Raw genomic sequence first — 27,866 nt, forward strand, 5'->3', positions numbered from 1 at the left:
GCACAATTCACAATAGCTAGACTGTGGAACCAACCCAGATGCCGTTCAATGGATGAATGGATTAAAAAAATGTGGCATCTATACTCAATGGAGTATTACGCAGCACTAAAAAATGACAAAATCATGGAATTCGCAGGGAAATGGATGGCACTAGAGCAGATTATGCTTAGTGAAGCTAGCCAATCCCTAAAAAACAAATACCAAATGTCTTCTTTGATATAATGAGAGCAACTAAGAATAGAGCAGGGAGGAAGAGCAGGAAGAAAAGATTAACATTAAACAGAGACATGAGGTGGGAGGGAAAGGGAGAGAAAAGGGAAATTGCATGGAAATGAAGGGAGACCCTCATTGCTATACAAAATTACATATAAGAGGTTGTGAGGGGAATGGGAAAATAAACAAGGAGAGAAATGAATTACAGTAGATGGGGTAGAGAGAGAAGATGGGAGGGGAGTGGAGGGGGGATAGTAGAGGATAGGAAAGGTAGCAGAATACAACAGTTACTAATAGGGCACCATGTAAAAATGTGGATGTGCAACCGATGTGATTCTGCAATCTGTATTTGGGGTAAAAATGGGAGTTCATAACCCACTTGAAGCTAATGTATGAAATATGATATGTCAAGAGCTTTGTAATGTTTTGAACAACCAATAAAAAAAAAAGATCTGTATTATCTCTGTCATTTCCTCATTTAGTTAAATGTGCTGTGTTATGGGAGCTCTTAACCTTACAGGAAGCGGGATGTAGCTTACAGGAAGCTACAGCTGGGGCTCTAACTCAGTGGCCTAGCACATGTGAGGCGCTGGGCTAGATCCTTAGCACCACATAAAAATAAATGAAATAAAGTCATGCTGTCCATCTACAACTACAAAAAAAAAAAAAAAAAAAACCTTAAAAAACCAAGAAATTTAAAAATCAAAAATATATATTCTATCACCTAAGTTACTCCTTGCAAAGCACCTCATTTAAACATGTTATACCACAGCATAGTATGCCTTTAATAATAATCTGTCACCTCCTCTGTGAAGAACTTTCGATGCCTCTACAAGGAATTAACTTCCCCTTCTTTGACCACAATCCCTTACATCATCCATGGCCCATTATAGAATCACCCTGTCTTGCAATTATTAATTCCTGTGTTTGTCTTTTCTACTACAAAGAGAGTTCCTCAAAAGCAGAGACCTTATTTTTTTTTAAATATTTATTTATTTATTAGTTCTCGGCGGACACAACATCTTTGTTGGTATGTGGTGCTGAGGATCGAACCCGGGCCGCACGCATGCCAGGCGAGCGCGCTACCGCTTGAGCCACATCCCCAGCCCCCAGCAGAGACCTTACTGATACTTGTTCCTCAAGTATCCAGTAGAGTGCTTACTACAAGGTAAGCACAAAATATTAATGTTTGAAAGAACTGGTTCCCCATTAACAACAAAAAAAAAAATTCTGTCTTATCATAGCCTATTGATCACAAACATGTTAAGAACAGTTTATATGTGAGACAACTGACAAAATTCATATAAGGTCTGAAGATTAGTTGACTCCTTTGTGAGTCTACTATCATAATATCCAAAGATGTGGATATGGCCCCCAATACAGAATTTACAGCATAACCACAATAATGAAAGTTTCAGAAAGGTCATCCATAATCCCTTCACTGGAACACATCTTTTTATCACTTTTTATAGTGTTATAGTATTTCTCTACATGCATAACAATTTACATAAAAATACAGGGTAGACACAATTTTAAATTGTTTTCCCATTTATCAAACATTGGCTCTAAACGGTATGTCCAACACTAGAACAGTTTTACATTACTCCGATGCATACAATCAGCTCCTTGGGTCACAAATCACTCCGATCACACTTTCTAATTCCTTAATCACACTCTTTGACTACCCTTGATGGTGTCTCTCACTATCATCTGAGAGTGAATATAATTTGGGGGGAAATTAAGGAAGCTATTCAGAGCCAAATCTAACAAAGTTAACATGCTACATGACAGATTCTAGAAAACAATCTAGAATAAGCATCAAGTTTTATAACTGATCTTTCTCTGGATCTCAAAAACTAGCTCTAACAGCAAATTTTTAAGTTTATGGAACTTCATGGTGTAAGTGCCCTGCTATATCTAAGATGGTAAACTGAAACCAAAGGAAAATAGTTCTTCAGTGTGTTCTGTAACCCTCCTTAGGTAGGAATATGACCATATTCCTACTGCAGGATGACCCTGAGAATTATATGGCATCATGCATAAAAGTCTGGCACAATACCTGGTACTAAATATTGGTATCTTAACTTTCCCATCATTAAAAACCCTATAATGAATGCCTCATTGCATAACTGTGAACTTGGTCCCACTAAAATGGCACTGTGTCATAGGAAATAAATACATTTAAATAAAATTTCAATGTGTATCTTCTGGACTCCAATGCATACAATCAGCTCCTTGAGTCACAAATCACTCTGACCACACTTCCTAATTCCTTTAAGTTCAAGAAGTAATTGGAATGGCTTACGTGGGAATTCTCTGGAAGAAAAATCACGTTTCACTTCTATAAAAAAATTTAAACTTCCCACCCCCCTTTCAGTAACAGGGATTGTACCCAGGGGTACTTAACCCTAAGCCACATCTCCAGCCCCCATCCCACCTTTTAAATGTTTTTTCTTAATTGTTGATAGATCTTTATTTTATTTATTTATACGTGGTGCTGAGAATCAAACCCAGTGCCTCACACATGCCAAGCAACTGTGCTACTGCTGAGCCACAGTCCCAGTCCTCCAGCCTTTTTAAAAATATTTTACGTAGAGACAGGGTCTCACCGAGTTGCTTAGGGCCTCACTAAATTGCTGAGGCTGGTTTTGAACTTGTGATCCTCCTGCCTCAGCCTCTCGAGCCACTGGGATTACATACATGCACCACAGTGCCCAGCCTAAAAATGTGGACTTTTATCTTCAATCTGTCTACCCATAAAAGCTAGGCTACTGTATTAAACAGAAAGGCATACAAAATGTTAATATTCAGATTGTTACCTAAATGAAGTTTTAAAGTTTTCATTTATACAACTTTTGTTTTTTAAAAAAAGAAAAAGTGTTCAATTTGCATTTTCAAAATGGCATGTACCAACCATATTTTGACCATGCCCAAAAGAAAAAAAGTAACAAAAGGACTACTAAAGATTAGATGTTTAATAAGTTTAATCCTTCAGAAATGCAACTATGTAGCAAACGCTAGCTTCAGTTCAGTACCCATACACACATCCTTAGATAGCCTCCACAGCTCACACTTAAAATGTCATTTTAATGACGTAGCATGTGGGTAAACTACAAGAACAATATTTTCAAATATAATCAAACGTCTTTATGCTCACATTTAGAGAAGCCTGCCCAAGCCACTACAAAACAAAAAGAAAATTTTAAACAAAATCCAATACTAGAACAGTTTTACATTACTCCGATGCATATAATCAGCTGGAATACATGAGGGGGAATGGAAGGCTCCCTCTGGGTGGGCCTCACATTGCTGCTAAGAGTCCTCAGGCCCAGAAAATTAAACTTGGGTGGAGGCGAGTGCCTAAGGTCTACAGAGCTCTCCAACAGAGTCTGGCAGCTGCATCACACTACAATTAAGTATCCTAAAAATACATGGGGAGAATAGTCAGGAACTCGTCTTGCTGTATTAAGTGTGGTGTACTTATTAAAAAAAAAAAAAAAGTAAAAACAAATGTATGAGGTTAATTTTTAAATCTGGAAACTCGTTCAGGGTTACTGAAAAAGCAAGCATGGACTCTGGCATTACGTTTGTTCATGAGGCAATTTTTAATTTAGATTCAATTAATCCTCCTATGAGGTAGCACCCAAGGAATGTGGACATGCATGGTCAAGCTTGACCTTTGCTCTCAAGAAAAACCAAAATAAGTACTTTCCCCAAATAAAGAGAACAGAGTAAAAAGGCCAAAGCACGGGTTCTTAACTGCACAGCAACTGGCAAATTAACTGATCAGATGCAAAATTCTAGATCAGGTTTTACTTGGAAGAGAAAAATCACAGATTTCAATAAGTTATCAAAAGCTAATGTGCATACCCAAATATGTTTCATTTATAAAATAAGAAAGGTAGAGTAAAAAGTTGGGTAGGGTGGCACATGACTATAATTCCAGCTACTGGACAGGCTGAGGCAGGAGGACCTTGAGTTCAAGGTTAGCCTGGGCAACATTGTGAAACCCTGTCTCAAAAAAAAAGCCAGATTCGGAGGTGCATACCTGTGATCCCAGGGACTTTGGGAGGCCCAGGCATGAGGATTACAGATTTGAGGCCAGCCTCAGCAACTCAGCAAGATTCCATCTCAAAATAAAAAAGGCTGGACATGTAGCTCTGTAATAAAGCACTCCTCGGTTCAATCCCTAGTGCTGCAAAAACTAAAATATTAAATAAAGGTAAAAGAACACTGGACCGATTTCTACATCCATTATGCACTCTAAAATACTATACTGACTCTGCACCTGCCCTTATTTTTAACCATAAAGCATAATGAATAGATGACCATTTCATGAAGTCTAATAAACTTGAAAATAATATTACATATTTCACATATTGGTACAAATTACTATCAGCAGGCATTCAAGATATAAAAGCAACAAAACAAATTCAAAAGTTAGCTATAACCAAAAGCAATCAATTAACTTTACAAAGCACCTATTACAAGAAACCTCTTTGACTCAATTCTGAATTAGAATAAATAAAGAATAAAGCATTACAATTGAATGGACTACCCAGCACAGTGGCACACACCTGTAATCCCAGATGCTCAGGAGGCTGAGGCATGAAAACCCCAAGTTTGAGATCAGCCTTAGCAACTTAAGCAAGATCCTCTCTCAAAATTAAAAATAAAAACAGGACTAGGGCTGTAGCTCAGTGGTAAAATACTTTTATGTTCAATCCCCAGCACAAAAAATAAATTGAACCTTCATCAGAAAATGAATCCTGGGGGGAAAAAAAGTGAGGTACAAAGTATTATTTATAAATTGGAAGTAAACTTTCTGCAATGTCATAGTCCTTTAATTTTTAAAATTAATAAAATAATTCTAAGGGTCAGTTTTATGTCAAGCATATAATCACATGTAACCTGTTTTTTCATTTTTCAGTTCCCAAAGTATAATTTTATAACATAACCTGTTATTATGCAGATTTCACATAAATGCCAGGTGAAACTGCACCACTCCAAAACCTGTAATTTTTTTTAAAGTCACCTGATCAGTTTATTAGTTCTGTGACCTGTCCCTCTTTGCTATCACTGAAGCCTCCCACAGCCATGAAGACTGTGGAATCTGGAATCTCACTTCCTTCATATGAATCCCAGTTTCAGTACCAGCTGCAGAATTCCAAATAAATTAGGTGATAACTTCTGTGCCTCCATCTTCTGACTGTAAAATGGGTATTTTGTTATTAGCTCTGAAGTTGTTGTGAGGTGAATGGAGAATACTAATGTGAAGTATTAACATAACATAATCCCTGGCATAGAAGTTATGAGTTGCTATCAATTAACCTACCAATTAGCTATTAATCTTAGCATTATAAAATACACATTCCACAATACTGTAAATAAGCATTATTATAATCAATGAAAAATGCACTTAAAATAAAAATAAAAGTGGACCTTGGGTGTCAAAAACAGGATATGTATAAAATTTCAGTTTCATGAACTAATTTTAGTACAATCTGTATGCTCCACACAGGATTCCAGTTTACCCGTCAAAGGAGCAATTAAGAGTTTGCAGTGATGTCATTTTTATCTCACCTACGCTTTACATTGCATAATTCATTGCAAGCTATAATTGTTTCTTTTAAATATCACTTGTAATGAGCAACTGCAATAACTACTTGACAGAATTTTAGTGTTTTCTTCTACCTTCCCATTAAAAGGGAGAAAATAGTCAAGGTTGGGGGAAAACGCTTTACCAACAGGTATCAGAATGGCAAAATACAAAATAAAAATTTAAAAAGGACATCTAAATGTTTCCCTTTTACTTCTCACTTTTTAGATCACTCTTTGAATAAAGGGGTTCACCAAATCAAAGATTAAGCCCTTCCCCATCTTTAATCCAAGGTAAATCTCCTTATATTAGGAATCAAAGAACAAAACAACATTTTCTCGTCCTCCCCATCTAAAAAATTCTATGGGTTGCTCTTAGTCTGGCCATTCCTGGTTAGGATAAAGTTTACATTCCTTGGCGTAGGATCAGGGATATCCACACTTGGGCAATGTGAATGTCTCTAGTAAGACTAGACAGAGTCGCCTAGATTTCTGGGATCTCCCAAAAGAATTGCATGCATTGGGGAGCAACATGAAAAGTAACCCCAATTCTGTCCTCACCTACTTCAAGGAGGAATAAAATCAGGATTAACCTTGAAAAGTATTCATAAATACATATCAGTCATTCAGTTTTTCCGCAGCAATTTTTGAGAAGATGCTGCTTAACTTCAACACAGTTAGGTCATTAGAATGAGATGAACCCTCTGTCAGAAAATGGAAAGCCACAAAAGAAAACCAAGATGCAAAATAAATACTATTCATATTAAGGTATTCACGACATGATTAAACTTTTTAACTAGTGAAGATGGAAACCTTCCTAAACTCTAAGGTGGCTGATGTGACGGAGGCACTCCGGGGCTTGTCATGCTCCCCAAAGAGGACCTACTGCACGTGGGAATCCTATGGCTGGCAGTCATCCCAAAGTCTGGAAGTGGTTTTTTCCCTTCAGCATCAACTGCAAGCAATTTCTGAGTCTGTTTTGCCTCTGCCCATGACAAGAATCAACTTGTTCCAAATTCCACAAAATGTTTCTTTTATGTTAAAACTCTGTTTCTGGGAACGCTAAAAGCTAGGATTTTTTTTACACATGTGGACAAAAGCTGTATTTGGGCCACTCAGTCCCTTAAAAGAATAAAGCCCCCCCCTTTTTTAAAAGAACTTTACCCGCTGCAGTTTATTATAAGAAAGTTACTGACTTTCAAAAAAATTTAAAGAGACTTGTTTTCCTATACGATCCTTCAAAAGTTCAAGGTTTTGATTTTTAAAGGCATGTAAGTGAAGTTTTTAATTCAGATTATTGCAATTTGAAAGAAAATCACAAGAATAGTCACAACTTCTCTTTACAGATCACTTTCTAGGTATCTCATTTATGAACACATGGATTATATATTTGAAAAAAAAAATCAACAGCCACCACATCACTTTTAAGTGTTAAATACTTGAAAACCCAAGATTAAATCATGATCCCAAATACTTCACTTTAAATACATGTAAAACCATTTGGCATGTCTTTACTTAATTCCCTGTAATGCTATATGACCCAACTGTGTGTCAGCCTCACACAATAAAGACAGATTGAAATCCAAGCAACAAAGACTATAAACCGTGACATTCTAACACAGCTGAAGCCGTCAGATAGTATGTGAACAGACAAGCTGTGAGGATAGTTCTGAAATAAAATAACAGATAGCCTAACAATAAAGTTAATATTCAAATAACCAGTGTTTTCTTTTGAATCATTTCACTTACTCTAAATCAGGATTCCTGAACCTCAGCACTATTAGCACTTGAGACTCCAAAGCATTATGTTGTGGCTGTGGTGTACAAGGCAGGATGGAGAACAGCACCCCTAGCCTCCATCCACCAGATGCCCATAGATCCCCCCACCCCCGCCACTTCTAGAGGTAATGCCCCAAAAAAGTGAGTCCAAACATTGCCACATACCCCCTCGGGACAAAGTGGCCACTGGCTGGAAACCATTGCTCTGTGCTAAAGAAAGCCAGGAATTAAAGATTAAATTCTAAAAGATGATTTTATTTAAAGTGATCTTATAAAGAGTTAAATTGCATGAGATAGTTGTACTGTCTAAGTCAGATCTCGTAAATGGAATCAAAATGAGCACATCCATTTTGAAGGAAGAAAATATTCAAGGCCCCTATTTTAACAACATAAATGCTACTCAGACATGGTACACCACATCTTCAATGCCCAAAGCTTTCAGGTCCAGAAAAGAGAACCAGGGCTTCTTAAAACTCATGCACAAGTCTGGATGGGATCAGTGGCTATTCATGATGAACTGCCCAAAAGACAATTATCTACCCTTGTGCTGAAGATCAGATTAAGTTTATACAAAAACAAATCTGGAGAAAGTAACTGGAAAAGAACGTAAAGTTTAGGGTGGTGTAAAATGTTGTACCAGGTCCTTTTAAATTTCTTTCTCTTCCCCAAAGGAAGGGTGTCTTTTTTCCCCTCCAGTTCTGGGGATTGAACCCAGAGCCTCATGCATTCTAGGCAAGTGCTCTACCACTGAGCTACACCCCAGCCCAAAACTATCCTTTTTTTAAGAATATCCAGAGAACAGATAGCTTAACACACCCACAGGGGAAAAAAATCATTTTATGGAAGGAAAAAATAGAATCAAAATGAACACTATCAATAAAAGGTTTGCAATAAACATAAAACAATTCTTTATGCTATTTTAAAGCATGATTCAATGTTCTTTGCTCTACTTAGGACACACATCAACCAAAAACAGACTTGAAGAGTTGAAGAATAGCAATTCCACCTATGATACTACACTAAGAAACCACCCCCAAAACTATAGCTTTTTAAGGATGCCTGGCACTCCAAAGTAGTGTCTATAAAAATCAAATCTGTATTTTTTCCAAAGAAATGAATTAAAGTTCAAAAACCTCATTTTTCTTTGCACATGGAAAACAGTGACAAAAGTGTTACCTGTAACATGTTATAGCCACCAAAATTTCAAAGAGTAACTCATTGTTTAAATTTTACGAGAAAAGTGGAAATCAGAACATGAAATGCCCGATTTCTGATGGCAACTATAGTCTCGTTCCCTTCTGAACTAGTTTTTTAAAAATCTACTTTTACCACAAAAATGAAAACATAATTCAGACTTGTTTCTTGGTCTTTCCATTTAACATTTTCTCACATCTTCAGATATTCACCTCAACAGTTTCAATGGCTAGTATCTATGTATTCTACAGTAATGCCATTTAACTGTGTTCTTATTTGAGAATTTTAAACTGTTTCTAATCTTTTGCTTTAATGCTGAGATGAATATTCTTACGCAAAGTATGCTTGCATCTTTGGTTATTAAGGATAATTTCTAAAGTAAATGTAAGTAATTCAAATATTAAGAACATTGTAGTAATACATGTTAACAAACTGCTTTTCATAAATATTATACTTCCAGCCAGGCATGGTGGCACATACCTATGATCCCAGAGGCTTAGGAGGTTGAGGCAAGAGGATCACAAAGTTTGAGGCCTGCCTCAGCAACTTCCTGAGGCCCTAAGCAAATCAATGAGATCCTGTCTCAAAAAATAAAAAGGGCTGGGGATATGGTTCAGTGGTTAAGCGTCCTTGGGTTCAATCCACAGTACAAAAAAGGAAAAAAAAATTATATTTCCATCACCATTTGAGAATGCCAAATCTTTGAATATTCAAAAATACTGGACATTTTCTTTCTTAACCCTGTCAACTTTACATATTAAAAATATCTCAAGTTGGGGTGGGGGTATGGGGGCAAGAAAGATGGTGGAATGAGATGGACATTATTACCCTAGGTACATTATTACCCTACATCATGTACAATCAGAGAAATGAAAAGTTGTGCTACAATGTGTACAGTGAATCAAAAATGCATTCTGCTGTCATATATATCTAATTAAAAATTTTTTAAAAACCTTCACAGCTTTAATTCACCCTTTTATTAGTAAAACAATTTTGTTTAACATTGGTTTGGGATAGGAGGATTAAACCCAGGGCCTTGTGCATGCTAAGCAAATGCTCAACCACTCATCTTACAACCCTGGGCCCTTGAATTGTTTCCATGTTTATTATTTATAATTCTGCTTTTTCAAATTGTCTGTTTTGGGCTTGGGTGGCTTCATGGGTTCAAAGTCAGCCTCAGCAAAAGCGAGGCACTAAGCAACTCAGTGAGACCCTCCCTATCGCTAAATAAAGTACAAAATAGGGCTGGGGATGTGGCTTAGTGGTCAAGTGTCCTTGAGTGCAATCCCCAGCACCCCCCCCAATCTCCCCCTGCCCCGGAAAAAGAAAAAAATCATCTGTTCTGACTTTCATCCATTTTTCTATTATAACAGTTTTTCATATTAAGTTATAGCTCAATATAAAAGCATGTAATCCTTGACATCCAGAAAATTTAAATTTTTCATGTTGTCCAACCCATCAACCTTTCCCTTTGTAATTTTCCTACTACTTTCATGCTTAGGAAATCCTTTCCCATTTCAGTATCATTTACTAGTATTTGTTTTTAAAGTTCTTTTGTTTTACTTTGACATCTCAATTTTTAAAACACCTGGAATTTATTTGTGGTATGGTATGAGGATGATGATTTAATATCTGGTGGAATGAGAGCCCATTAATCATTATTTACAATATTTTCCTGCCTATTTTTCCAGATTATTCTTTGAAATCACTTTTCCAGGGTTCCCCTTCCCCACCCAAATCTCATTTAGTTTCTTACTAAAATTCATTAAAGAATAAACATCGGTAGGGAAGAATATAAAAAACTGATGCTATCTTGGAGTTAACTCCTGTAAGAATACTTCCAGTATTATATTTGTTAAGCAATATTTTGGCTTCTTTAGACAGGAAAAATTTTTTAGTGTATTAAAGAAATCACTTTCTATATTCAATACTAAACCTTGACCTGAACATAGATTTTGTATTTTGTTGAATTCCTTTTAAACATCATTTTAGCACATCTTTGCACTATTACTTTATCCTACATTCTCAACATAAAGAGGTCTCTTAATAAATAGGACACAAACTTTAACTGCTGACCTCCGTCCTACTCGTCATAATGCTTTATTCTGAATATGATGATGGCTTTGAGTTGCTTGTGCTTCAGTGAACATTTTTGCATTTGTAGTCTGGAGTCTTTTTGAAGAGAATTTTCTGTATAACTCTTAACATTTCAATGGCTACTATGAATTAGATGTTCAATTTCTTTATATTTTCCCTGAATGTTATTCATTTGGAGGTCTCTGAATTCGAGTTTTCTTATTTGAAATCTCATCTGCAATTACTGTTTACATGCCTTTTTCCCTCTCAATTTGGTATAATTTGGTTTTTATTCTCCTTTTGGTTAAACATTTTAAATATCTCTATTATTCCTGTCTTCCTTGTGCCCATCAAGAACAAACCGATTTACTGTATCTCCTTTTTATTCCTGTGGTCTAATTTATTTTCACTTACATGTTAGTGAATCTTGAGGCATTTTGTGTCCTATTGTGATATTAACTCCACTATACAAAGTATTTATTTTCGTTAATACTGTAGACTTATTTGGGGCAGGCTGCTATGAAACATATACCTTCTAAACACTAATAAACTAGAGCACTCTAATCTTACCGTATTCTACTGTCGTCTTCAAAATCTATTTTTTATTTATTTTTGGTGTTGAGGATTAAACCCAGGGTCTCACACATGCTAAGCATGTGCTCTACCACTCAGCTACACCCTCAGCCCCCAGAATCTATTTTTAAAATTTTGTTAATGTTGCAGAAGACAGCCTACTAACTAGCTCGTCTTAGAAATAAGAAACAATTTTAATTGTGTTTTTCTAGAAGACACTGCTGCAGTGTTTTACATTATTTTCTTTTATATATATTCTTAGCATTACAAGAGCCAAACATTTAAAAAACAAATGTTGGGGAAATAGACAAATTTAATACATTGAAAATTAAAATTTTTCAAACAATGTATGTAATAAATAAATATATGTATGTTATATTTAACTTTATGGAAATCGGGGAGCCACGTTTCTTTTTAGAAAAGAGAATCAGTTTGTGACAAAATGCAACATTTGTGTAACTATTACTCATGCATCCTCCCAATGTGCCCAAGTTTTTGAAGTTCCTCAGATTCCCTGATACATTGTTACCACAATTTGACTTGCATTTTCCTGGGCAATTGGTATTCATGTTTCAGATATGCTAACTGCCTCCACTGTTCCCTACCAAACTTACATGAACATTCCCATGAAAAGTACTTTCTTGTTAATGCATTCTCTCTCCCATATATATATGGGAGAAGAAGCTTTTTGGGGCTGGGGTTGTAGCTCAGTGCTAGAGCACTTGCCTAGCACATGTGAGGCTCTGGGTTCAACTCTCAGCATTGCATGTGAACAAATAAATAAAAATAAAAATCCATTGACAACTAAAATATATGTATTTTTTTTTTAAAGCTTTTGGTCTTGGGTTGTGGCTCAAGGCAGAGTGCTTGCCTTGAACATGTGAAGCACTAGGTTCAATCCTCAGCACAACATAAAAATGAATAAAAAAAGATGTTGTGTCCATGTATAATTTTAAAATATTTTTTTAAAAAAGAGGCTTTTCTCAATATGCTAACTACCTTTAGTTCTGACTTCTGTGATACCCAAGCCAACAGACTTTATTAATCAACAGTTGTTATTCATAAGATCCCTCCCTCAACGTACACCTTTCCCTCAGCAGTCTACATTTTCCCTTCCACTAGCCAGAGCAGCATATGCACATTTGAGATACCCAGAGAACTGCAAGCCACTCGTGCATGTGGATGTGAATACACACATAAGAGCAGGGCCACTAGAATTATTTTTGTTGCTGAATATAAAACTGACACCACACAGGGAATTTAAAAGAAAGGTGGAGAGGTGAAGGCTGGAAGCATCTCACCTGCTTTCCATCCAAGGTGCAGAGCCTCTTGACCACTCCTGAGTCTAGCTTAATGGCTTCGGTGATATCAGTCAAGACCTGTTCAAAGGAATGAGCAGTCTTTTTATTCAGAAGGATCCGCACGGCTTTTCTAGGCTTCACTCCGCTTCGAATCACAGTCACTAACTTGGGTTTGATGAAATCTTTACTTTCTTTGACTTCACTCTTCACAGAGGTGGTGGTGGCCAAGGTTCGGGGCATCCCACCCTTGATGTTCACAGACCAGTTTGGATTAATATTTTTGGTGTAATCGACTTTACGGAATGGTTCATTGGATGCACACACGTAGCTCTCACCTAAAAAAGCAAAAATTATTTTCATTAGCATTGATTATCCCCATCACAGGCACGTTTTGGGGGGAGTGGGGGGTTGTGAAGAACAGCTGCTTGTAACCCACGAACTGATCTCCTGAGCTTAGATTCACCACGAGAGCATGTGCTGCACCCTTTTCCTTGGGTCCTCTCCCACCCCCTTTCTTTTAAAGGGTATCTAGATCAGCTTTCAAAGAATAAAGTGGATTGTAGGGTAAAAAGAACCAGTCCAAGAAATTAAAGCAAGCTCTATTATTTGGACCAAATTGTGTCACTTTGGATCATTCATTTCTGCACACTTAGTGTCATTAGCCACAAAGGCGAAACAGGTGACTTGGCCGAATTCTAAAGCTCTTCCTCATTTTCAGAGCCTAACTAGCTTATTGGTGTTTAGACTGCATTCTGTTATTTTATTATCTTTAATAAATAAAAACTATTTTCTTTCTTCCAATTATAGATTTCAGTCCAAATGAAAATCACTATGTCTGCCCAAAGCTGACTAAATTATACCCTCATAGGATCATTTATTCAACTAGTGAAGCACCACGAAACTGAAAGAAGAGTTTTGGCAGCTCAAAGAAACATCTCAGATATATGTTTTTAGGAATATACATTTAAAATAACTTGTAAGTTTAAATAGACAAGCTTTTCCTCACCTACTTAAATAGAAGAGGATATTAAATAGTCAAAATGATGTGTTCTTTATTCATGAAACTTCTTCATTTTTATTAAGTATAACATAAATGTTATTCTATTTGCCAGTTGGTTTGTCAGTGTTTATTAATTCTTGAATTTTCAAAATATCCAAAATTATATGTCAAGATGCCATAATTTTTCTTTTGGGAAACTCAGAAGTCACTTCGTTTTTGGAGTCTTTGGGCTTTTTCAAACACAAAAAGATTAAATATAAGATTTTCTCCATGAGGGCTGGGGTTGTGGCTCAGATGGAGAGCACTTGCCAAGCATGTGTGAGGCATTGGGTTCAATTCTCAGCATTGCAAATAAATAAATAAGTGAATGAATAAAATAAAGGTCCATCAACAACTAAAAAGAAAATTATTTTGTATATATATGATTTTCTAAGATATGATTTTAAAATAATTCATTATTTTTCACATATTCAGTACTAGACTCACTCTTAATTTTATATGAGCCTTAAAGTTATAAATGCTTAAAACAGAAACCAAAATCATGAAAGAATTCCTGAGGAAACCCTATTAATATTAGTATCATATTTAAGTATTATCATAATGTTCTTAAAATCCTGATTAATGGAGAACTTTAGAATCTCCCAAAGGCACATGAATAATTCAGTAACAGATCAGTCATATAAGGAGGATTTAAAAAGGATTTAAAAAGAAAAGCAATGTCTTTTATTTAAAGGTATAATTATAACACTGCCCAAGATAACTAGGGAACCAATCACAGGCTTTAACATTTCTATACCACTAATCTGAAATCTAGCCCAACCTCCACCATTTAAAGATTTTTCACCTCTGTAGAGTCATTTAAATTATTTTTCACAGTATGATCATCTGAGAAAATGGCATATAATTTAAAAAACAGGTATCACTTAATAAAACTTATCACTTGGATGTATTCATGAGAAAAAAAAAAACTGTCACATCAAAAAGCTCTTACCAGACCTGGTGATGTAGCTCAGTGACACAGTGCTTGCCTAGCATGTGCAGGGGACCCTGGGCTCAGTCCCCAATACTCGGGTAGGGGGAACCTTACTATTTTATGTATGATAAAAATTTCATTGTATATTCTGATCCAAAATACAAGATGGAAGAGTAAAAGGAATCCTAGCAATTTCTAAGAGCAGGGAGAAGTAGGCTCCAGGAACGCATTTTCCAACATTCAAAGAGAAAAGAACAACGGTAAAATGAAACAAAACAAGAACAAATTCAATACGTCACATTTCCTTGATCATTCAGTCCCTGCACAGTTGACCTATCAATCTGGAGAGCTGATTTTTAAATGTATCTGAACGCAGTTTCCTTACATGGGTTCAGAATGAACAGAGGTAAAGGAAAAGCTGTCACAGGTGCACAGTTACAGGTAAATGCTAACCCCTTCCTCTCTCCCCTCGTCCTTCATGGTACTTCTGTTGCAGGGAGGGAGAAGCGCTGAGGGCTGAACTCAAAGCAAATTATATCCCATGCCTTTGTGATTGTGTCAAAATATACATGTCCTGATGTTGTGTATAAAAAGAATCAATTAAAAAACCTCGTAGGCCAGCTCTATAATACATTGTGAGATGAGGTGGCAAATGCCTAAAAAATAAGCCCTCACCACCTCCTGCACCCATAGCAGACACAAACCACAGTGCTTCTGGTAAGCCCAGAATCCTCACAGTGTGCACAGAGTACCTACTATGCACCAGCTCTCACAACTCTCAGGCTCAGTCTTGTGCTTTTGTAAAAGGGCACCCACATTCCTAAGGAGCAGATGACAACAGCCACCAAGAGAATAAGCCAGCTTCCCTGATGTCCCCACCTGTTTAATCAATCTTCTGATCATAATGTTGTCAATTACACGAATTTGCCCACAGGGAGAGAATATGCTGACAAAAGAAGTTAAGATGTTAATAAACAATAAGTGAATGTGAATGGAATAAATGATACCAGGCACCCATAAAACGGATCAGAGGTGATCAGTCCACCCTCCACCCAGACTCCCAGCACGGCACTGTAGGGACTCTGCCTGAGGATTAGTTCCTCCCCTGCCAACTTCGGTCTCCCCTTCCTCCCAGCCTGCTGAGGAGCTTCACTCCTACTCAGCAGACACCCAGCTGTCATCCTCCCATCTCTGGCTTCCCTCCCTGTGTACTATGTTCTGACATCACATTCTGTCCACTCTACCTCCAAAATGCTCTTCCTCTCTAACCACTGCCCACCACTCACATCCTACCTGGATCCAAGCAAGAGTCTTCTGTTTTCTACTCATTCCCCAGAAGTGTGAAGCTTTCCAAATGGCGGTACAGCCTATGCTACTCACTCAGCTGAAAAAGCTCATCCTAAAGTGACGAGTCTTGACAGACTGATAAAATGTTATATATTAGTCCATTTTTCACTGCTATAACAAAATACTTGAGGCAAGGTACTTTATGAAGAAAAGATTTATTTAGCTCCTAGTTCTGAAGGTCCAAGAACATGGCATCAGTTCTGCTCAGCTCTGATGGGGCCTCATGACAGAGAGCATCACAATGGTGGGAGTACATGTGGAAGAGATCACATGGCAAGAAAGGAAACCAGAGACCTAGAAAGAGTCAGTCTTGTTCTTTTTCAAGAACTCACTCCCTAAGGACCTACTCTACAAAAACAGCACTAATCCCTTAGGTGGTGCCCCCAGCGACCTAAACACCTTCCCTTAGGCTCCACCTCTTCAAGGCTCCTCCACCTCTTAATATTGCCACAGTGTAGACCAAGTATCTAACATGTGAACCTCTGGGGGACGTGCTCAAACTCTACAAGAGAGAGTTTCAATTTTTGCCAATACATGTTACAACTGCACTCTCCAAAACATGAATAAAAATATAGAGGTAGAAGGGTATTATAAATTTTATAATATATACAAAATATATACATATATTTTATATGCATACATTGTGTGTGTGTATGTGTGTGTGTGTGTGTGTGTGTGAGAGAGAGAGAGAGAGAGAGGGAGGGAGGGAGAGAGTGTTATGAAGCTGCTCCTAACTTCAGGAACTGACCCGACTGTCACAGCTGGACATCACTGTTACTACAAACTGGTATGACACAGGCCATTTTGTTCTGTTGGGCCTAATCTCACAGATCTGCATTCAAATGAAGTCACTCTGAGACAAAGACAAGCAACTCAAAAACAAGGTCCCCCTGCAACCCACAGGACCAGACGTCCCTCTTCACACTGAGTGACCGCCACTTCTTGATCAATTATAGCTTTTCCGTCAATCCAGTCTGCCTACACTACAGACAGACATGCCCAGACATTCCACCACACAGTCACCTTGCTCCTCACCCTGCCTTCTCAGACTAGTCCTAAAATGACCAAACCCAGGCCTCAATCCTACAACAGTTCTAAAGCCCTGTTCCCATGGTGTCCTATAACATACAGATTTCTCACTGCAGACAGTGATAAGCCCAACTTGTTAGACCACAGGTATGCTCCTGGTTGTCTTTGGCTAAAGAGAATTAAGAGACGTATATACATTTTCTCATTGTCCTCCTCCTTTTTTGATGATTGGGGAGAAATCATTTTACAAATTTTGATCATGAGACTACTACATACAGAGGGGTTTCTTTCTGTACTGAGAGAGGATGAGTAGAAGTGTAAAATACCTATATGACCTAATTATTTTCAAGTATGGTATAGGATAAAGTCTTTCTTCAATTTCCTTTAAGACTTCCTCCAGTGTCTGGTGCCATGGTGCATGCTTAGAATTCCAGCAACTTGGAGGCTGAGGCAGGAGGATCACAAGTTTGAGGCCAGCCTCAGCAACTTATTAAGGCCCTATCTCAAAAATAAAAAATGAAAAGGGCTGGGGAGGTAGCTCAGTAGTACATCAGCCCCGAGTTCAATCTCTAGTACCATTAAAGAGAAAAGGGGAAAAGAAAGATTCTCTCCAGGGGTACGGCTATGGCTTCTTCCCGTGGACATCTGTTCAAAGACACTCTGCATTACTTCGTATTCAGCACATTGACAAACTGTCTAAAATTATGTGATACAATCTGAATATTTGTGTAGGAGGCTATTAACTTTCATCCTTCTTCAACCAAATGAACTTCCTATTGGAGAGGCAAGAGGCTAATAAAAGCTACAATTTCTCCAATTTCATGCTCTCTGTGAACCCTCCCCCTTACCATTTTCTTCTGTGCCAACTCCTCCCACCTCCTCCCCCTCCTCAGTGACGGCAAAGCTCTTCTCCTTTTTAAAGCTAAGGAAGGGTCCTTCCCTCCCCTCATACTGAGAGACTTCAGGGCCATTGCTCTTCTCTCTTCCCTAACTGGACAGACTCTCTACCAGATTATAGAAGTGTTTCTCACCTTAAAACAACCCTCCCCTCTCAGCTCATCCCACTGGGCTGCCTGCACTCCCGGGGATGAGCAGTCCTGGTCAATTTTCCACTGCATCCCACCATTTGTTCTCAAGCCACAGCAACATCTCCCGCTCCCTGCACTCCACTGGCTGAAACGGTGCTCACCTGATCTCCAAGCACTTCCCTCCTGACAGCCAAACGCAAAGCATGTCCTTCTAACATCACCTCGTGTCTTCCGAGAGCTGATGACCTGGTGTCTTCTGACACCTGTCAAGTTCTTCCCTTGCCGTCTATGATCCAACGTCTTTCAGTTCACCTCTTAACTCCACGGTCACACCTGCTCATGGCCCCACGCATCCCTCATCCTTAGATTTACCTGGGCTCAACCATCACCTGTACTCTGAAGACTCAAATAACGAGGGCATCTCCTGCCTAGACCTTCCTCATGAGTTCAAATCATAAGATGCCTCTATCTAGGTCATCTATGGGCATCTCACATGCCACTTTGCCTAACTTCATGCTCACGGCCATCTTGACCTTGACCTCAGGCGACTTTTTAGAATCCCCAACTTACTGAATGAAATCAATAGAGTCAACCAAGCAGGAACGGAGACTCCCACTTCTCTGCCTCTTTTCCCCACATTCAATAGAATGGCAAACCTGTTGACATCTCTGGAAAGCAGCTCATTTTACTCTTCTCCTATACCCAGGCCTCACCCACTCATCCTCCACAAAGCTGTCACAGCAAGTTTTAGAAATACAGATCTGATGTCGTCTCACTACTGCCCTTAGAATAAAGGCCAATATCTTCAGCACATCACACACTTTCAGACTTATCTCCCACCCCTTCCCACGGGTTCTTAAATTAGTATCTATTGCAGTCCATTGTGGGTTGCCATGACAAAATACCTGAGGTTGAGAACTTCCCAAAGAAAATATAGAGGTTTATCTGGCTCAATGTGAGGTGACTCCAACCAGTTGGCCTTTGGTCAGGGCCTTATGGCTTTGTCACAACAATGCAGATGGCATCACACGGCAAGAGCTCATGCAAGAGAGTTCACATGGTAAGATAGGAAGAAAGTGACCAGGTGGGACCAAGGTCACATTTTTTCCTTTCTTTTTTGTCTTTTTTTTTTTTTTTTTTTTTTTTTTGTGGTACTGAGGATTAAACCCAGGGACTCACACATGCTAGACAAGCATTACATCCTCAACCTTTTTTAAATTTTATTTTGAGACAGGGTCTCACTACATTGCCCAGGCTGGCCTCAAACTTGTGATCCTCCTGCCTCAGCCTCCCAAGTGGCTGAGATAACAGGTGTACTCCACTGTGCCCGGCTAGGATCATTTTATAACAACCCACCCTCATGGAAACTAAGTGGTCCTGCCACAATTACGTGGATCTCTTTGGAGGTTAGTACCCCCTGCCCTGATTATCTCTCTCAAATGTCCCACCATCTCAACCCTGGTGCTTGGGGAATTAAGCCTTGGCATGAGTCTCAGTGGTGACAAACCACAGCAGGGTCATGCAGGTGTATATGCAGTTTCCTTCCAAACTGATCAGACCCTCTTATCCCGACTCCTTCCTATTTATTCCATGCCCTCTTCCTCTTTTTTTCTTTCTTTTTTTAAAAACTAACCATCAAAATTAACTGTCCCTGCCAAGGAACTTTCACACACTGAATGGATTTTAAATTGATCTGATAACTTAGGCAAACCAGGTTGGCATTATCTAATACTATGTTATCAATACCCTAAAATTTACTGAAGGAAAAAAAAACGCAGAGAAATTCATGCACAATGGCACAGTCCATCACCCACATCCACAGAAGTACTGCAGTGCTTACAGCCAGGGGCCAGTACACATGTCCCACAGGAGGAGAATGGACACATATGGGGAGGGGTGTGCTGACATTTAATGGACTACTACACAGTAATGACAATGGACAAATTAAAGTTATTTGCAACAACCTGAATGAATTTGAGAAATGACTGCTAGACTTGGATCTGAAATGTCCCCCAAAGGTTCACGAGTTCAAGGCTTGGTTGGCCAGCTTGGTGCTATTGGGAGATAGTCGAACCCTTAAGAGGTGGGGTCTCCTGGGTCTTTGGTAGTGTCCCCTAGAGGAGGATACTAGAACCTGCCCCTTCTCTCTTTTATTCCCCAGCCACTATGAGGTGAGCAGCTTGCTCCACCCACCATGGCACTCCACCCACCATGGCGCTCCACCCACCATGGCTCTCCACCAGGATGTGCTGTCTCACCAGGGATCCAAATGGAGCCATCAACCAAGGATGAAAACTGCCAAAACCATGAGTGAAAATAAACCTTTACTCTTCATAAGTTGTTTTCAGGTATTTTGTTGTAGTAACAGGAAGCTGATTAACACAACAATGGTGAGCAAAAAGTGATAAATGAATATATTCAGTAGGATTCTATTTCTATAGAATTCAAAGCAGAAAAAATAAACTATATACTTACTAGGGATGCCTTCATAAGTGGTAAAAAAAATAAAGAAAAGCAAGAGCCAAGCTTCTGTTATTTGGGGGGAGAAAAGAGTTATAACTGGCAGCAATATTCTATTCTTGTCATGGTTGGTAATCACAAAAGTGTTAATTCATTGGGCTATGCATTTGTTTTATGAGCTGTGTATATATTATATCTAATAACTGAAAATAAAATTTTAATATTATATCACTCTTAGAGGGTCCTTCTGTACACTGACTTATAATGCATTAATTTCTCATTAGCATTCTTTATCTGTGACCAAAAAAAAAAGTGTCTGAGCCCACTCTTTGTCTTCCAGAGGTTCTTAATGGAGAATTTCTTTAAAAGTCAGCTGATTCTGCAGCATAAGCACAGAAGCCCAAGCCTCCTGACCCCAGTTCAACTGAAACAGAATCGTTGGAAGATGAGACCTGAACATGTGGGTAAGGTTTTCTAGTTTCACAGGCGACTTTGAAAACAATCTCTGGTTACAAACCACAACTCAGACTGGAATTTCCTTCCAAAGACTGACTGTACCTTCTTCATAGTACTATCACCTGGCACTTAGTACCTTGTATACAACAAGCACTAAAAAGATGTTTGTCAGGCTGGGGATGCAGCACAGTGGTAGAGCCCTTGCCTAACATGCACCAGGCCCTGGGTCCAATCCTTATCACCACAGGAGAAAAAAAAAACAAAACAAAACAGATATTTGTCAGAATAATGATGAAATTGCATCATTTCCAAGATAAACATCCCATGATCAGCATTTGCACTGTTTCTAGATGAACTGTGTGCACAGTACAGTCATTTACAAAGAATGATCCTGGGAGGCTCAGCGTCAAGCTCCCAGAGAAGCTCCTACATGGGAGACTCTTAGGTCACGTCAGATTGTCAAAAGGCAAGAGGACCGGGCACATGCCTGTAATCCCAGGGGCTCACAACTCAGCAAGACCCCGTCTCTAAATAAAACATAAAAGGGGTGGGGATGTGGTTAAGTGCCCCTGTGTTCAATCCCTGGTACAAACAACAACAACAACAACCAGCAAACAAACAAACCCGAAATAGGAGGGGTTGGGGTGTAGCTCAAAGGCAGAGTGCAAGCTTAACATAAAGGAGAACATGGGTTTGATCCCCAGCATCCCTTAAAAAAGGGGGGGGGGACAAGAATCTAAGAAGCAGGCATCTAGGAAAGCCAACAGGAATAAGAAATGCCTAATACCTACCAATATTTTTTTTTTCACTTCAGACCACTAAAACATCAAATGTCCAGGGCATTCTGTAGACTAATAAATGTAGTGCCTTTAATCAACAGAATATGTGTGTTTTTACACGCACGTTTCCAACAACTACATTACAGTAATTCCTCAACATTTAAAGATCTTGACTTACTGTGAGATACTAAGCACCTGTCAGGTGTATGGTCTGCCTTTTCACTCCCTGGAGTCTTGGCTGTGATGAACTTTCTAACATAATGTGGTCACACCTGTCTATTTTTGCTTTTATTGCTTATGCTTTGCAGGGTTCGGGGGAGTGTTTATTTTCTTCTAGGAGTTTTACAGTCTCAGGTCTTAGATTTACATTTTCACTGTTTTTTTTTTTTTGGGGGGGGGGGCATGGTGTAAGGATGCAATTTCATTCTTTTGCATGTGGGCATCAGCTTTCTTCAATGCCATTTGTTGAAGACTCTGCCATTCCTTACTGTGTATTCGACACACTTACTAAATATCACTTGGCTGTACGTTTGTGGGTTTATTTCTGGATGCCTATTTAGTTCCAATGGTCTATATGTCTGACTTTATGCCAATAGTACACCGTCTTAATTACCATATGTTTGTAATGTATTTTAAAATCAGGAGGTGTGATGGCTCCAGCCAACTTTGCTCCTGTTTCTCTAGACTAACAGGATTTTGATTTTGATAGGGATTGTACTGAATCTGTACTCCACTTTGGGTGATGTGAAAATTTTAACATTATGTCTTTTAATTCATGAACACAGGATGTCTTTCCACTTACTTGATAAAAGAAAGAAAACAATGTTTTGTGGTTTTTAAAGTATAAGTCTTTCACCTTCTTGGTAAGTTTATTCCTAAGTATTTTTAATGTGATTTCACATGGGTTTGCTTTAATTTTCTTTTTAGATAGTTCATTGTTAGTATACAAAACAAACCATTTTTGTATATTGATTTTGAATCCTATAGCTTTACTAAATATATTTATTTTAATAATTTTTGTGGGTTCTTTGAGGTTTTTCTACATAAAAATCATGTTATCTGCAACAGATAATTTTACGTCTTCCTTTATGAATTGTGTGTGTGTGTGTGTGTGTGTTTTAACTTTCCCTTGCTAGGACTTTCAGCACTACATTGAATATTTGAGTGCCAAGAATGAACACCCTTGCCTTTTTCCTAATCTTAGAGGAAAAACTCTCTTTTTCACCATTGAGTATGATGTCGACTGTGGAATTTTTATTTATGTCCTATTATTTTTGAAGCAAATTTCTTCAAATCTAGGTTATTAGCATTTTTATCATAAAAAGGTATTGAGTTCTCAAATATTTTTCTATACTCAACACCTACTGAAATGTGATTTTTATCCTTCAATCTCCAAATATACATAAGAAATAGTTTTAAAAAACTAATCCAATTAGAAAATGAGCGAAGAATTTGAATAGATATTTCTCCAAAGACAACATGTAAATGACCAACAGGTATATGAAAATATGCTCGACTTCACTAATAATCACACAAATACACATAAAACCACAATGGTATATCAAATCATTCCTATTAGGATGACCACCAACAGGTCCGGGTGGTGGGGGAGGGGGTTAGCTAAAACATAACAAGTATCAGAGAGGATACAGAGAAATCAGAACCTAGTACACTGTTGGTGGGAACAGAAAATGGCAAGGCTGCTATGGAAAAGAGTTCTCAAAAATTAAACATATAACCATCCTATAATCCAACAATTCTACTTCTGGGTACACATCCAAAAGAACTGAAAGCAGGTGCTCAGCCAGGCATGGTGATGCACATCTGTGATCCCAGCAACTTGGGAGCCGAGACAGGAGGACCACAAGTTGAAGGCCAGCCTCATCAACTTAGCAAGACTCTGCCTCAAAAAGAATAAAAAAGATATATAAGGAGTTGAAGATGGAGCTCAGTGGTAGAACACACAGTGTGCAATCCCCAGGAGGAGGAGGAGGAGGAGGAGGAGAAATTAAGCAGGGACTCAAACAGGTATTTGTAAGCCCACATTCAAAGCAGCAGCATTATTCACAATGGCCAAGATATGGAGACAACAAAGATACCCAGCAATAGATGAACACAAAGAAAATGTGATGGAAACAAACAACAGAATATCATACAGAATGCCACTCAGCCTTAACAAAACGAGGAAATCCTGCCACGTGCAATACAACATGGATAAACCTGAAGACACATATAGGTGAAACAGGCTAGATAGAGTAGCAAATACTCATGGGTCTACTCACATGAGATCTGCAACAGCCAACCTTAGAATGGACAGTAAAATGATGGTTTCCAGGGGCTGAGGAGGGGGAAATGGGGAACTGCTGTCTTACTGGTATAAAGTTTCAGTTATGAAGATGAGTAAGTTCTAGAGATCTGCTCTACCACACTGTGCCTATAGGTAACAATACTGTATTACACACGTAAAAAATCTGTTATGAGGGTAGATCTCATTTTAAGCTTTCTTAACCCAATTAAGAAAAAAAAAAAAGCTACTGTTAGAAATGATGAATGGCTACCTGCAGTCTTATATAGGAAATTCCAACGTCAGCAGTTTTAGCCTACTTTCCTATCAGTTACTGTAGAGTCTCTCATTCCCGTTTAAGTATTTACATTAATTGCTCAACACTGCTAACTAATTTGAAATTACAAATGATCCTGACATTTGTGGCAGAAATACAGTTTCACAAGATTTGGATGCAAATGATACCTAACTCATGGAGTGGAAGCAAATACTGAAAGAAAAATCTGTTTACAAATCCAAAGTACAAAGGCTCTTCATGCTTACAGAAAAGGACACACAAATATGGTCATGCAGAAAAGGGACGATGAAGGAAAGAAAACCTGGGCAGACACTTAAGGTCTAATACCAGCAAAATCTCAGGACCCTAAATGCTTTCCCAACTTCCAAAACTAAGGAAAATACTGCTTCCAAAAGAATGCAACCAAGGAAAATACATTCAGGAATGCCTGCATCTCCAACATTCGATGCCTCTCAAGTGCAACATTTGAGATACTGGGTGCATATCTCCACCGCAAGCAGTTCCCACGCCCAGCTGGTTAAGAAAAATACACAGTGGGGGAAAAGAAGACTGAGTTATTCATCTGTTTTGGCAAACAACTTAACTGGGCTTCCTAACAAAACGGTACAGTAGTCCAAATTTAAAACTATAGGAATCAGTGAAATGTCACAAAATGCACTGCTCTGGCCTGGATATGGTTCATCTGTATCATCTGCCACATCTCTGAGGGTAGCTGTTGCATTCACCTGAAGGACACAAAAGAAGACCTTTGACCTTTGACCCCTGAGACCAATGCTCCTTTAACATACCTGAACAAAATCATCTTGGAAGGTCACATTCAGCATTCCATGATACATTCCACCAAGGAAGGGGTACAGAAGCTACTTCAAACATGTCAACATGAAGAAAGAGGTATGTATGTTCACACATCCATATTTCAACAGAGCTATTTGGAAGGGGTTTAACCTGAGACCAAAGTGCTGAAAGTGAAAACCAAAACACCTGCCCACAAAAAAGAAACTATCTACTCTCCTGACAGGCTTGAGCCTACAGATGAGACCCCCTTTTGCCTCCTTGCTCCTCACAGCAGGGCCAAGTACATTTTGCACTCAAGAGTTTGCTGTGGGAATTTTAATTTTGCACTTTTTTGAAGATAAGTTTTTAAATGAAAGCACCCCGTTCTGGAACATCTAACTGAGCAACTGCTTCTAAATAAAATACAGCCATCCCACTTATGTAAAGCCCCTACTCTTTGGGTATCAAGTGGTATAGCTTTACCAGGAGGAAATGAGGAAGGAGAGAAGTGATCTTTTAATGTATGTAAAAGACAAGTTCACAGCAAGTTAAGGCCTGAGGACATAATTTTACTCTGTAGAAATAAAGACTTGTTAATAGTGTAAAACTGACTCATTACACAGCATTCTGAAATACAACACACCAAATTCAGCAATCAGCACTAGGGTCACACTGGGAATACCAATTTAGTTTGAACAGTACCTGCAGCTTCATATTGCTATCTTAAGTTTTTACTGGTTATAGAGGGGTTTTTTTTGTTTTTGTTTTTTTTTTTTTTTTTTGTTTTGTTTTTTTGGCTTTTACAGTGTTGGTTTATTTGGATTACACTGGTGTGTGAGCATACTTTTTATATTTATAAACATGTAAGTGACAACGTAAAGTATTTAAGGCAATACTGGGCTTCAGCTATTTAGATGTGAGATTTGTATAGGTTTGGGGTTTTCTATTTGTTTGGCACTGGATATTGAATCCAGGGTCTTGCACATGCTCTACCACTGAGTTACACCCCGAGGCCTGTATTTTTTTTTTTTTAAAGTGGCCCAAATGTTGCTAAAGTTTGAGAAACAACTGCAATATCACGTTGGATCGGAAGAACAACACCCAATACTCTGTAGCACAGTAGGATAATGATGATTGGCAGTTAACTGAATATTTCAAAATAGCTAGTGAAGATTTTGTATGTGCCCAGAAGAAAAAAAATCAGACATGGCAATAACCCTGATCTGACCATTACACATTCTACACATGTATTGAAAAATCACACTGAACCCCACAAATATGTAAATTAGTGTGAATCATATTATATACATATAAATACATATGTGTGTATGTGTATACAACACCTTAAGGATATTGAGACATCTTCAAATTAAAATGTGACTATCTAATAATATTTGTCAATAAATTGGGGCATGATTGGTATAAGGTCAGGATTGCTGAAATGCAGGTAAAACTTTCCTCCACAGAGTTTGTTATGACTGGGATCTAGAATCCCCCAAGGCTCACGTGTGGAAGGCTTGGTGCCCACTGCAGCAATGTCCAGAAGTGGGGCTTTGGGGGTTGGATTGTGAGGGCTCTGGTCTCATCAGTGGATTAACTCGCTGAGAGCTGAGTGGACTTCTGGGAGGTGGCAGTCTTGTCCTGGTGTCTTTCCCTCTCCATGTCCAGGCTTTCGTGAGCTGAGCATCTTTCCTCCCCTCCTTGCCCTTCCCCATGATGTTCGGCCTCACTTCAGACCCAAAGCAATGCAGCTGGCTGACCGTGGACTAAAACCTCCAAAACCGAGCCAAAATAGCTCTTTCCTCCTTTAAATTGTTGATGTCTGGCATTTTGGTCACGATGAAAGCTGACTAACAGAGTTGCCCCAATTTCTGGGGACCTCTGTTTCACACCTTCTTCCTCTATCCCTGAATCTCACAAAGAGGGAAGATTAGGCCCCAGTTTTAAGCAAGTAATAATGAGACCGACTTAAAAAGATTCAGTAAAAGTGATAAAGGATTCAAAAACCAGATGTTTGTCCAAGAGAAAGAGGTGATGATGTTTAAGGGATGAGAGGGAAAAGAAAATAGCAGAGGAAAGAATGTTCACTAGCTCAAAATGTCTACCATGCTGCTGTACAGAAGGAGGACCATGGCTGGCCGTGTAGCTCAGTGACAGAGTACACACTTAGCACAAGCAAGGCCCTAGGAACAATTCCCAGCACCAAATAATAAAAATAGTAATAATAAGTAGAATAAGGTTCATGTAGCACCACTGTTGTTCCCAGAATTAGAGGCAAAAAGTTGCAAGCACACATTTTGTTGTAAGATGCCAAAGACCACTATCATTCATTAAGAAGCCACATATTGCACACCAAGAAGAGTTAAATACAGTGTAGGGCTCACATGGAACCTTCCAGCTACTGGCTTTGACTACTAAAATAATGAAACAATAAAACACAAATATACGTTGGGCTACTTCTCCCAACACAGAGTTAATGAACATAATCGGTAGTAAGTTTCTATAACCTCTTTTTTCTTCTCTTGAAGAAGCAAGGGTTTTGGGAAAGACAATGTCAATCACTGAATGATAAAGAATCACATTGTTATTAGTTTAAAATTAATCTGAAGTGTGGAGAACAGTTCTAAAGAAGAGATCAAGGATCATATGTCTGTCTAGTATGATACATATAATTTAAGATAACATAGTACCACCACCGTAAGTT

General features: G+C 38.5%; 1 protein-coding gene across 9 annotated transcripts in view; it reads right to left on the bottom strand.

The window, feature by feature from the left end:
- DCLK2 (doublecortin like kinase 2) overlaps nt 1-27,866 on the bottom strand; it is a 152,181-nt gene that overhangs the window by 117,657 nt on the left and 6,658 nt on the right. For all 9 annotated transcript variants that reach the window (XR_014023359.1, XR_014023360.1, XM_081304759.1 and 6 more), the window contains exon 2: nt 12,735-13,069. Coding sequence is in view for 7 of the 9 variants with exons in the window: in XM_081304759.1 (XP_081160885.1) it covers nt 12,735-13,069 (335 nt within the window). In the remaining 2 variants the exon portion in view is untranslated. The remainder of the gene's footprint in view (nt 1-12,734; nt 13,070-27,866) is intronic.

The sequence above is a fragment of the Spermophilus citellus genome (genome assembly GCF_964194105.1).
Source record: "Spermophilus citellus genome assembly, chromosome: 8".
Taxonomy (NCBI): domain Eukaryota; kingdom Metazoa; phylum Chordata; class Mammalia; order Rodentia; family Sciuridae; genus Spermophilus; species Spermophilus citellus.